The sequence below is a fragment of the Protomyctophum bolini genome, assembly GCF_963924005.1.
Source record: "Protomyctophum bolini genome assembly, chromosome: 15".
Classification (NCBI taxonomy): domain Eukaryota; kingdom Metazoa; phylum Chordata; class Actinopteri; order Myctophiformes; family Myctophidae; genus Protomyctophum; species Protomyctophum bolini.
In genome coordinates this window covers 8,794,457-8,807,189 of record NC_137876.1, presented here as the reverse complement: position 1 = coordinate 8,807,189, position 12,733 = coordinate 8,794,457, and the positions used below count along the sequence as shown (strand labels likewise).

Below are 12,733 nucleotides of genomic sequence, written 5' to 3'. Positions count from 1 at the left end.
AACGTTTTCCTTGAGCAAGCAATATTTGAGCATATGTGCAGGACACCGGGTTCAAATCCAGAGTAAAAGAGGAAAGTTACATGTTGCTGCCAGTGCTTTAAGCACAACACTTTGGGAGAAAATGTTGTCTTTCTTATAATAAGAGTTGTTCCAATATTCTCTATTTGCCTGGTGGAATTTGACTGGAGTAATTTGTAAACTAGATTAAACCCAACAGCATTATGAGTTTAACTACAGCACGGTGCCAAATGGAATAAATGCTGTCATCTCATGTTTGTTTGTAAGTGAAAGAAAAGCAAACAAGATGGTGTAACTGTAAGTCTGCTGTATACAGTAATGTAAAATACTGATTGATTGAATTTGCATTTTGTCTCCCTTGGGAGGGCCCGACCTCAAAGGAACGGCGCCCCGGGCTTTTCTCACATGTACTACTCACTAACTCACTCACTGTTGGTTTCTCACTTGTGTAGCCACACAGCAACTTATTACTCAAATGCGTTGACCATAGGCCTAATAATGCCTATCATTTTATTATTAAACCCCTCTGATCTCACATTTGGTTTTAAATGCACATTTTGGTCATGGTATAGCATGGCTGACTTGGTACCGTAGCCTAGGGGATATTTCTCACGTTATTTTAACAGACTTATTAATAGTAGGCTACATTTAGCATGAGAGCTTTACAACAGAAAGCCAACTATCAGGCATTAGGGGACTATATAGCTGGCATTTGAACACTGCTAGTAGTCACAATGTATATGGTCTCAATTTGTGGGACGCCTGAAAAGTCCTGGCAATGAGGGACTGTCCCACGCAAAGGGGGACATCTGGTCACCCTAATTGCAGACCTTTAGGCCTATTGGTCTTTACTAAATATTTTCTGTCTGTGTAAAAAAAAGAAAGAAAAACATTTAAACAACAAAATAAATAAAAAACAATACATATTTCCAGATGTGAGAGTGAGTCCGCAGCCAAAATCATGTTTAAAATGTGGGTGTCCTTGGCTTTCCTTGACATGAAATGTTTGAGAACAGAACCACGTATACTACTGCCATAATGTATGCCTACTACTGTCACTGTGTGAGTACAGTAGTGGCGAAAAATAAGCAAATAAGCAATGAGCAACTCTGACTCCGGCAGTCCTGTCCTATGGCTAAAGAAGAACTACAAATCCCATGGACGCTAACAACTTCCTTCTGCCCTCCCCTGACCCTGTGACTGAAAATAATCTGATCAGCTGATCTGACTTGGCAACAAAAATAACGTAGCTTAGCTCTGGAGAGGGAGGGAGCTAGTACACTGAACAAAACAATGACACGGCTCGGAGGACAAACATTGATGCAATAATAACACTTTTAAAGACTCCTCAAACTCAATCTGTGCCAATTTCAATTCCGTCTGCTACCTTTTATTGAAGAAGAACCCGCGGTTAGCGAGCGTTTGTCAGCGTTGTTGTTGTTATTGTTGATGTTCGTTAGCTGGGTAGCTGTTACGTCTAGAACTGTTTTGGTGCTTTAAATTGTCGGCCTGCTAATATATTTAAATTCGGATTCTTGTCCATCGACACTTCATGTGAGTAGCTACTCGTCAAGAATATCTCAAATATCCACCAAGATGGATATTTACCGAGAATAAGCTTTTTATTGCGAGCTGTAGCTGTTAGCAGATTCGATAACATTTGCACATTCATCTTCAGGGAGAGTTCATTGTTTTGATGGTGGTGTAACTGACTGGGTTGCACGAATTTGTGCATCGTTTTTTTAATGACATTTTTACACGTAATTTTATGGTTTTTAAAACATTTCTATCGTTGTTGTGGCAGCTTCTGAGGGCATTACATTATATACCAGTATATATTTTTGTTTTGTTTGACAAACAAAGTACTTGACGATCTACCTTGCTGAAAAATGTGTTTGGCTTTGGGTTAGCCTAGTTAATTATTTGCATGATAGTGCAGCAATTTAAGCTGCTGAAATAATTTGTAATTGGCTCAATCCTTATCACTTGCTGTACTTTTTATAGATCAACAAGGGAGCGCTGTAACCATGCCAAGGTTATGTTATTTCTGGCCAAATTTGTTTTCTTATTGATTACCGTATTTATTCTGTAGAGCACAGAAGTTGAGAGTATTTGTGTGTGGTTCGTTAGCATGTTAAATTAAGTGCTATTGGACATTATTGACGTTGTAGTCAAAAAAGCTATTCCACTTGGCATTGTACTGTGTTTCAAACCTCCTCCTGTAAGAAACAATGAGTGGACATGGCTCGTCCTCAGAAAAAGGAGTCAATACCAGTCTAATATGTCAAGAAAACTATGTGTGTGGTGCCTCCGAGGAGGCTGCGTTTGAATGTGATGAGTGTAAGACTTTGCAGTGTGTTCGCTGTGAGTTTGAGCTCCACAACCAGGAGCTTCTGAAGAACCATGAAAGGGTTCCGGTAGGGCCCGGCCATGTCCCCTACTGTGACAACTGCAGGGGAGGCAACGGAGGTGCGGGCAATGGCAAGCGGCATCGGTCCGTGGTCCGCTGCCACAACTGTAAGCTGAACTTGTGCCAAGACTGTCAGAAACGTACCCACAGTGGAGGTAAACAGAAGAAACACCAGCTCACCTCTTATCCTCTGCTGCCGCCGACACCTGCCGAGGCAATCCCGACACCTGCCGAGGCAATCCCGAAACCTGCCGAGGCAATCCCGGTCCGGCCCTCTTCTGCTCGAGCAGCCAACGAGACCAAAGCTCAGGAAGACAAACTGTTTGAGAACGTGTCCAGTTTTCTCCTGGTCAACGAGAAAGAGGAAATGCAGGTGAGCCACGCAAAAATGTCACTTACCACGACTCGGGTCACGGCAACAATTTCTTTGTTTGATCATTTATGACTTCATAGTCAGACGCAATTATTGACACAAGGCCTAGGCTCCCCAGTTTAATGTGAGAATCAATATTATGTTTGGTTACATCAGTGTACAACTTAACTGGAATAACTAACACTTTTTGTTTTTAACTTCACTCTTTGACAGATTCAGGATGAAGTAGCGTTCATGAAGAAACTGAACTGCGAACCCGACCGATTATTGAAGGTGGTGTCCATCTTCGGCAACACGGGAGAGGGCAAGTCCCACACCCTGAACCACACGTTCTTCATGGGCAGGGAGGTGTTCAAGACATCCCCTACACAAGAGTCCTGCACAGTCGGGGTGTGGGCAGCCTTTGACCCTACCCACAAAGTGGTGGTCATCGACACGGAGGGTCTGCTGGGGAACAGCTCCAAACATTGCCAGAGGACGCGGCTCTTACTCAAGGTACTCGCCATCTCTGATCTCATCATCTACCGCACCCACACCGACCGTCTCCACGATGACCTCTTCAAGTTCCTCGGCGACGCGTCGGACGCCTACCTGAAACACTTCACTAAGGAGCTGAAAGCCACCACGGCCCGCTGTGGCCTGGATGTGCCCCTGTCCACCCTGGGCCCTGCAGTGGTCATCTTCCATGAGACTGTCCACACCAAGCTGCTGGGTTCAGGTGTGTGTGGACTGGAGATGAACGCAATGCTAACTTCTCTGATTGTTCTGAGGTAGAGTTGTTCGGAAAAGCTGCCGCGATACTGCCCTTACAGACCCGTAAGGGTCCATTTGGAACCCCCTCAAGGGACCCTCAGGGTCCCTGGAACCCACTTTGAGAACCACTGTCCTAGATTTCCCCTCCTATGTCCAGCTTTGAGGGTTTGTGTAAACACAACCATTGTCCTAACACAAACATTGAATGCCATTGATAATGGATGGCCAGTTTTGAGTGTTTGTGTAAACACAAACATTGAAGACAAAAGTGAGGACGCAAATTGTGATTGGCCAGAATGAAACTATGCCGATGTATGATGATAAGAGCGCCCCTCACTTCACACGGGTGTGATTTTTAAAATGGTATCAGATCGGTACTCGGTATCGACCGATACGCAAGTTATGTATCGGAATTGCTATCGGGAAGGAAAGAGTGAAAGATCACTACATCTCTATTCTGAAGTTACTAACCGTATTTGCACATGACAAGCAAAGTCACTCATATTACGTAATTATTTGACAACTTCCTTCAGTGTAGTAAGTTGTTGCTGTAACGCTAAGACCGTAGGTCTACATCAGCAGCAGTCGGGAGGATTAAAGGCCATACTTTTTGGGGTAAATTGAGGGTTAACGCAACAAATGATTACAGGTTCAGTAAAAATACTTCACCTCACTGAATTTGACAAGTCAATAACAAGCCAATAATTCACAAGCCATAACACACACAGCTATCACTAATTCTTGGAAAGGAAAAGACTGCCTGGTAAGGTTGTTAAAGAGCACCTGTTGACGTGTAGCTCAATTAATTTCTTGTAACAGCATTGTACCCTCGTCTTTTCTGTACACGATAGTCTATGGCCAATTTCCATAATGAGTATTTGTATATACTGTATGGAAAGGTAGCAAATTCTGAGGTTACTTTATAGCTAATGATAAAGCTTTAATCCATAACTTTGTGAATAAAATATGATTTAGACTACATTATAACAAACAACTGTGGTGGTTGTAGGTTGTCTACCTGCTCTTCTATTGAGACATTTTAACTGTGGTCTTACTCTGGACGAGCAGGACCACTACTGTTTGACAATTATAGTGTGGTATGGTTCTCGCAGAACCTCCGGGTATGGTGATGATACCCTTTGTAATATGCATAAAATGATGGAGTTTGCAGCGTGATCATGATGTCTATTACATTTTAGTGATTCCCTACCAGTGAATCTACAGCCTGTACCTTCTTTCCGGTTGTAATGAAATGCCACAGACCTCTGCAAAATAATACATCAAATTTTCGCTCTCTTTCAGATAAGCCATCTGAGTCGGTGGAGCGACTGCTATCGGAGCGCTTTAAGAAGCTGGACCGCTTCCCAGAGGCCTTTAGTTCTGTCCAGTATCGGGGAACACAAACCCAACGCCCTCCCACTGACTTCCGTGGCCTGCAGAACAACCTGGAGCAGCTTCTGGACAACAACGCAACCCGCTCCCCTCGAACCCCTGTTGTCATATTCAAAGCCCTGCAGGTAGGGCTGTACTGTATGTATAGAGCTAAAGAAAAAAGGGGAAAAAAAGTAGAAGCTATAAACCTGTTCCAAAGAGATTAGATGTTGTGCAAAGCCAGCACTGTGGCTGTCTTGGATGGTTTAATTTATACTGGTGTCCCTCCCTGTTTAGGCAACGAATCACAGTGCAATGTGTTGTGAGCTTGTTTGTCATACAACAAAGTATATGGGGCATATGTGGTTAAGAACCTGAATTACATTTGTGTATCATCTAAATTATTTCTGGGATTCAGTTCAGGTGGTATATTACAGACAGGTTTCAAGTTAATTTATGAAGAGCAGGTGCAATTTTTGCATACGACTAATGAATTTTCTAGTGTGGTTGTCTACAAATCTTTCCTTTTTATTCCCCCTCCCTCTGTCCTTTCAGGCCCTGAGTGAGCGCTTCAATGGGGAGATCGCAGACGACCTTGTAGCCCACAGTTGCTTCTTCCCTGACGAGTATTTCACCTGTTCAAGCACCTGTCTCAGTTGTGGGTCAGTATGTTCCTGACGTTCAGCATAGCTTTTCATCCTTATGGTGTCGTCTCCTGCGGGGGTTCAGTTGAGTTAACGCATACTATTGTCTTCCAGTTCTGGCTGCAAGAACAGCATGAACCACTTAGGGGAAGGAATGTGCCACGACGCCAAGCAGCGCTGTCGCTACACTGCACAGTGTGACAATCGCATTTACACTTGCAAGGTAAACATGGTGGTGGCTCAAACCCTTTTTTTAAACAGAGCGTGAACCACAGCAGATGATCTGGTTTGTTTCCCCAAACAGCGGACCAATCATCTTGTGAGCTTGTAGATCTAATGCTATTCTCATTAGTTTTGGCCCCGGGCAAACGTATACATTTTTCTCTTTTGGGTCTTGAGCTAAAAGGTTTGGGAACCACTGCTCCAGAGTGCACGCTTGTTTCACAGCCCCCCCCTCCCACCCCCTGAAGTATAGCAACCACGCACTGTACATGTCCTGTTATTACATTATGTCAACTATTGTCGATTGATTGATTGTTACATCACTGACCCCAGCATTTATCACTACATGACTGATATCCTCACAAGCTTTGTGTATCCTTCCACTTTATAGGCTTGCTATGAAGGAGGGAAGGAGGTGATAGTAGTTCCCAAGACCTCCGCCTCCTCGGATTCTCCATGGTTGGGCCTTGCAAAGTATGCCTGGTCTGGGTGAGTTCTGTAGGGAGTACTGTAGTAGGGCAAAGTTCAGTGCTGTGTTACCTTTACTCAGTCTAATTTTAGCCCTAGTGTTCCAACACCCTGACCTAAAATCAACATTTATTCTTCCACTAACTTACTATATACTGTGTGTATATATAAGCCGTATACATTTTGTTTTACAGCATTAACATTGCCTCTGTACATGCAGGTATGTGATTGAATGTCCAAATTGTGGAGTGATCTATCGAAGCCGGCAGTTCTGGTACGGAAACCAAGACCCTGTGGACACGGTCGTCCGCACTGAGATCCAGCACATATGGCCAGGGGTGAGAATTAATCAGTCTTTCTTTTTTTAAGATTTGTTTTTGGCTTTTGTGCCTTTTATTGATAGTTAGTGAAAATGGACAGGAAAGAGGGAGAGAGAAGGGGAGATGCATGCAGCAAAGGTCAACATGAACGGGACTCGAACACGCAGCGCGCTGTCAGGCCAGAGCCTATATGTGGCGCCTGGACCACTTGGCCAGCGGGCCCCCAGTATTTCTAATCTAGGTTATTTTTGCTTTATTACCATCAGTTATGTTCAAAGTACCAAAATCTCTATTGTTTTGGTTAATCTATTCAAATTAATATAGGCATTAGGCCTTAGGCCATTAGAACCCAAACGGACAACTTGAAATTGCATAGTAATGTACGGTATCGCATATATTTTCTGTTCTCTTAATTGATTATTCATTTAAACATGTCGTTGTGCCTAAAGTCCACATCCTCTTTCCACAGTCGAATGGCTTCTTGAAGGACAACAGCAACGCAGCGCAGCGTCTCTTGGACGGAGTCAATCTGGTTGCCCAGTCTGTGTCGGAGCTCAGCGTGAAGCCAGCCAGGGCCGTCACCTCCTGGCTGACGGATCAGATCGCCCCAGCCTACTGGAAACCCAACTCCCTCATCCTGGTGAGTGACACACGCAGCCCTAACGCGCCGTGTGGCACACCAACAGCCAAGTCGACACTTTCCTGTCCAGGGGAACGGGATGTTTTTACTGTTTGTCCCCGAGCGTGTCCAGCAGCTATTACACAACCTGTGTTTGCAGCCAGGTCATGAGATAAAGCCTCTGATATAATCTCAGAGTGTTCCTGCTCCCTTCCAAAGAGCCCAGTCAATAACAACTTCCTTCTTGTTGTTGTTATTACACAAGGCGTGTCATCAGTGCCACGCAGTCTTCCAGGACAACGACACCAAGCATCATTGTCGTGCGTGCGGCGAGGGCTTCTGTGACAGCTGCTCTTCCAAAGCCATGCCCGTCCCAGAGAAGGGGTGGGGCCTGGCCCCCGTCAGGATCTGTGATGTGTGCTTTGAACAGAGAGCTTCACAAGCAGGTACATGAAGAATACACTGTGCCTTCTGCAGCCCACCCTGGCCTGCATCCATCTGTTGTGTTCCGTTCTGTTTGATTAAGACCTGAGGCTGATTCTACCTAGAAAAGGGTTTTCTGAAAAACATGTTGCTTTATCGGACCCTCAACAAATGTATTTGGCTGTGGACCCCCATCTGAAAATATTATATAATACTATAATAAGTAAAGATTTGAGTTTAAAATTATCGCTTTAAATATTTTCAAAGGTTTGCACAAACTTTTCACAATTTTCAAAAAATAGCAGATATACAAGCTCATAGTGTGTGACTGAAATTTAAGTGTTTTTAAATAGGCAAAGAAATCTAAAAGTTTTAATGGGTTAACCAGAGGATTCTTTTGTTTGTGAAGAACTGCTGGAGGCGGAGCTAGATGAAGAAGAGGGCGGAACCCTGGCGAGGAAGGTTGGAGAAGTGGTGACCAACACGTTGGGGGCTGTGGTCACTGCTATTGACATCCCATTTGGTAAGTGCCCAACATTACACTAGGAGTATGATTTATTAGGAGTCAATGACTGGGAGAATAAAATGGCATGGACGTATTGCCCTCTGGTGGCAAAGCAGGATTATACTTGTTTAGAGCAAGAGAAGAATCCAAACCATTTATTTTGAATAGCGAAGGTAGGAATCATATTTCTAGTTTGAAACCTACATTCATCAGTGAGTTCTCCTCATAGGAACAAGCTTAAGGATGTCAACATGAATGCCAAATGGTTAGGAGTGATGTTCCAAAAAAAGTCACAAGTTTAACGACAGTCGGTTTGCTAACAGCCGTAATGTCTTTGATAATTAGTCACACATTGTAACTTATTCTAGAACAAACTGTCCACTAAACGTTCACTATTTAAATATGATGTGTACATCTATGTCGTATTCACTTCATGCTGGAGTGACTAAGACTAATTTGTCAAACATTGGTAAACTATTTGCATTCAAGTACAGAAGGTTGATTACACTGACTGCTGAGTGGCTAAGTGGCCCAGTTTGTTGAGGGTTTTAGAAACCAAAATGATCATCGAAGCATTTGTTAAATTCATGTGCTCCAATCCAATGTGCACACATTAGCTGCATTCTCTCTCTCTCTATTTGTCTGGCCAGTGCAATTGTTTATATAAAAGACAACTGTAATCCTCCCAGGTATGCTAAGATGAACACTTTCAGCACCCACTGGTATTCATGTGAAATTGCCGCAGGCAGCCAGGCAATATTTGTGAATTTGTGTCAACTACTTCCGCCCCACACAGCCCAATACAGCAAGAGGAGGAGCAAAAAGTTTTACGAGCAGCAGCCGACATGTCTTAGTTTTCACCACAAGCGATAATATGGCTTGCGCGATGCGATCAGAAATCACTATTTACATCTGCATGTAACTTCGAAAAACAACTTTGGAGTATTTTTTCCGGAGAAAACAAGCAGCAAAGTCCGATCCCGACGGCCTTTACTGCATGTCACTCCCCCATCTCTCTCCCCCATTTCCTGTCAGCCTACTGTCTGTCCCTCTATAAAAAATATTAAATAAAGGTGAAAGCCGCAAAAAAAAACATAAAAAAAAGGAGAAAACGAGCAGCAAAGAAACGACAATGAGTGAGGTGCTGTCTAGCAGCCTTGGCAGCACGAAAGGGTAGTGTTGAGCTTCGGCTGCTTGGTATTGATATAAACAACCCGCCATCTGATAAGTATGGCGACCGAAGCATTTTGGCGCCATGGGTGTTTTGTTATCCACCTGTCTGTAGTTTATCGTTTCATCTCTTGCTTAGTGCAAATGTGAGACCGGGTGGTTTATCAAGCGTTCATTTATACTTTGTCACATAGCTGTGAAGTATGAATTAGTCTTTAATAGTGGTTGATATAAACAAGCAGGCTACAACCTCCTCCTCTTAAAGTGTTTTTCAGAGCTTGTACAGCACAATGGAATCCAGCCACTTCCAACATCAAAGTGTCTGCTAATTTTGCTGTGTGGGTGTGATTATCTGTGTCTAATGCACAACTTGGGCATTTAGCAGAGAATCTTTTATCCAGAGCGACTTACAGTAAGCAAGGTAAACGCATACCACACATAATTATGTGTGTGCCTGGTCCGACTGACTCCCTACCTGCTTCCCTCAGGCTTGGTGAAGGATGCTGCCCGGCCAGCATACTGGGTACCCGACCAGGACATACAGTGCTGCCACAACTGCCAGCGTGACTTCTCTGCCAAGCTGTCCAAGCACCACTGTCGCGCCTGCGGGCAAGGCGTGTGCGACGACTGCTCCCCGGAACGTCGAGCGGTTCCCTCGCGTGGCTGGGACCACCCTGTACGGGTGTGCGCTAGCTGCAACCAGAAACCTGGAGACCTTTAACAGGGACAGCCTTCCTTCCTCAGAGCTTCAAGAACCACTCACTCTCTCTCTCTCTCTCTCACTTACTCAGCCCGCAATCTGTTATAGTCGAGCTGAAATGTCATTTTGCACGTGTCTAACTTCAGTGTCGTGCCGTGTTGCCAAGTGAGTCAGGATACGGAGGCGGGATATTACGGTGGGCAGACGCCGGAGAGCTGAAACATCGATATGGGTGGGTTTTCTAGCTCAACTGGATTGAAAAATAACTATCAAAACTAGGCAGTGCTGATTAAATATGAATTAAGATTGTTACCGCATTGTCTGTTGTTTAGCTTGTTTGTTGGATATAGTGGATAACTGCCATAACGGCATACAACACCACCGTAGCCCACTGTAGCATAACGAATATTAGCTCCGTGTGGAAGATTGATTTACAGGTGGATGTCATGATATTATTGGTTGGAATTGGTTGGTATGTGCTTTACAGGAATAATTCATGATGGGAATTTCATATAAAACAAAATACAAAAATATGGATTTTTTTTCCGTGAAGGGCAACAGATACTTTTTCATTTCAGCTCGACTTTAACTGCTATACATCCGTTTCTCAAATGGTTCTGTCCTGATTCTGTGGTGAGGAAGTTTTAGTAAATAGATAATAAGACATTAGCAAATTTCAGAGTTTCTGAGGCCTTGTTGAAGAGCAGGAACATATACAGTACGTACGTTACTTGACCGAGTGTGAAAACTGTATTTCCACTCTGATTGTTGACAGGGTGAATATTTTGATTCTCACTGACACAAATCACTACTTTTATGTTGAAATATTTTTCTATGGGGGGGGGGGGGGAAGACAGAAGAAGAAAAAAAAAAGTATCATTTAAACAATATTAGTTAGTTACAAACCCTGTGGGGTTGATTAGTTCTAAGTAATTGTTATACCAAGTATTATGTCACCGATGTCATATGACGTGTAATGGCAAGAGGATATTTGTATCCATGCAGATACAGCTGCGGGTTCCATTGCATGCTCTATTGCAACCTTTTAGTTATTGCACTAAGCTTTTTTCAGCTGTAAAAAAGCTGTCGCTTACCATGGCCAAAACCAGATATCCTCTGGACTAATAGTTTAGTCTTTTTGTCATGAATAGATTTGAATAGAATGGTGGATATCTGGTACGCCACAAATCATTCAGGTTACTGTGTCTGTGCTGATATAACACTCATATTTTACTGTGCGATTGTTGTATGAAGACATAGAAACATGTTGGTGTGTACATTTTAGATGTGGGAAAATTATTTATGTATTGATGAGATGGAGGATGGAAAAAAGTATCGCAAAAAAAGTAGCGCTTCAGCATGCATGACAGTCTGAGAGATCCATTGCCTTTCGTTGTTCAGAGTGTTCTCTGACAAACAAATACTGAACCTCACTATCTCTCATGATGGGTTGCATATTTGTTGTGTATATTTTACTTTTTTTTGTTTTTTGCTTCTGTACTCCAAACTGCTTCCTTATCACGCCATGAATTTCTAAGTTATTGTTTTCTGAACTGAGGTGTCATTTTGCTTCAGGCTATGGGAATTCTTTTGCGTGCCGTTGTTACTCTGAAGTATCCAAATTAGTCTCCTAAACCAGTTTTACATATCACATGCATGATGCTTCTAGGTCTCTGTGAACACAAGATGACACGATAAGGAATTTTGAATAAGCCAAGCGTTGTTTGTGTTCCGTTGGCAGCCGTTCGTTCATTAAATGTTTTTCGCGTTTTGTTTTTTCCTCATTCACTATTATTGTAATCTACCTTTGTCAAGTTATGTTGTGCTGGTTCTCATGTTATTTTTGCCTAAACTTATTTTTTTTGTTATTGTATTGTATATTCTTTGTAGCGACCTCCAAATGGGTTTGTTCTGTCATTCATATCCTGTTGAAAGCCAACATCACACTAATCTTGAATGATGAGGTATTGAACTGTATTTGGTAAATCAAAGCTTTATCCAAACCTCTTTGACAACAATGCTGAGAAATGTCTTATTTTATCTGAATAAAGGAAGCATTGCATTTATATATAATACAAAGCTCATGGAGATGCCTTTTCAATGTTGCTTGTTTAACAAAACGAAAGGGAAATGTTTTTGCTTGATCAATTTTAAATAGTTTCTTTCTTTGCACCTCACTTGTGATGTTTGGAAAGATGGTGTATCTGCCTTGTCTCAAAATAGGTTCTATCTGGTCTGATCGTTGCATCGCACAAACCATTCTCTGAGACGCTAATATTGCACAGAATAGAATAGAATAGATCTGAAGTTGACGTGCTGAATTTAATTTGTTTCTTTGTTTGAAATATATTTTGACTTGTTTAAGAGGTACACTTTGTGACTGATTTGCCCAGTATGTTTAATTGGGTTTGGTGGGTGCCATCATCAATACTCCTGTTGATTAAAGCTGGAAATATTGATACATTTGAAATAGTTGCCAATTAACTTCTAACATTGTCTGCAAACTGTCCGAACTGGTGGAAGAACTAAAGTAATATCAGCTCTTTTCTGTCAAAAAATAATAAAATATAGTCTGGATTCATCTTTCTGTGTGTATGAATTCTATTATGGGATGAGGAGACTGTGAAGAGATTATTGGTTTGTGTGTCTGTCTATAGTCTACTCTCCAACAATGCAGCCTCAGATACAATTATAGAAACTGATTTGCTTGTTGCTTGATGATGATGATGCTAAATCA

At 42.6% G+C, this 12,733-nt stretch overlaps 1 protein-coding gene across 1 annotated transcript; it reads left to right on the top strand.

Moving 5' to 3' along the window:
• The first annotated feature begins 1,255 nt into the window (after positions 1 to 1,255).
• LOC308328945 (zinc finger FYVE domain-containing protein 1-like) lies at positions 1,256 to 12,579 on the top strand. The gene is made up of 11 exons (XM_080783078.1): positions 1,256 to 2,801; positions 3,015 to 3,519; positions 4,857 to 5,071; positions 5,481 to 5,587; positions 5,684 to 5,792; positions 6,183 to 6,280; positions 6,480 to 6,597; positions 7,049 to 7,219; positions 7,464 to 7,644; positions 8,031 to 8,144; positions 9,785 to 12,579. The coding sequence occupies exons 1-11, from the start codon at positions 2,250 to 2,252 to the stop codon at positions 10,015 to 10,017; spliced, it is 2,403 nt and encodes an 800-aa protein (XP_080639204.1). The 5' UTR covers positions 1,256 to 2,249; the 3' UTR covers positions 10,018 to 12,579.
• Positions 12,580 to 12,733: the final 154 nt, after the last annotated feature.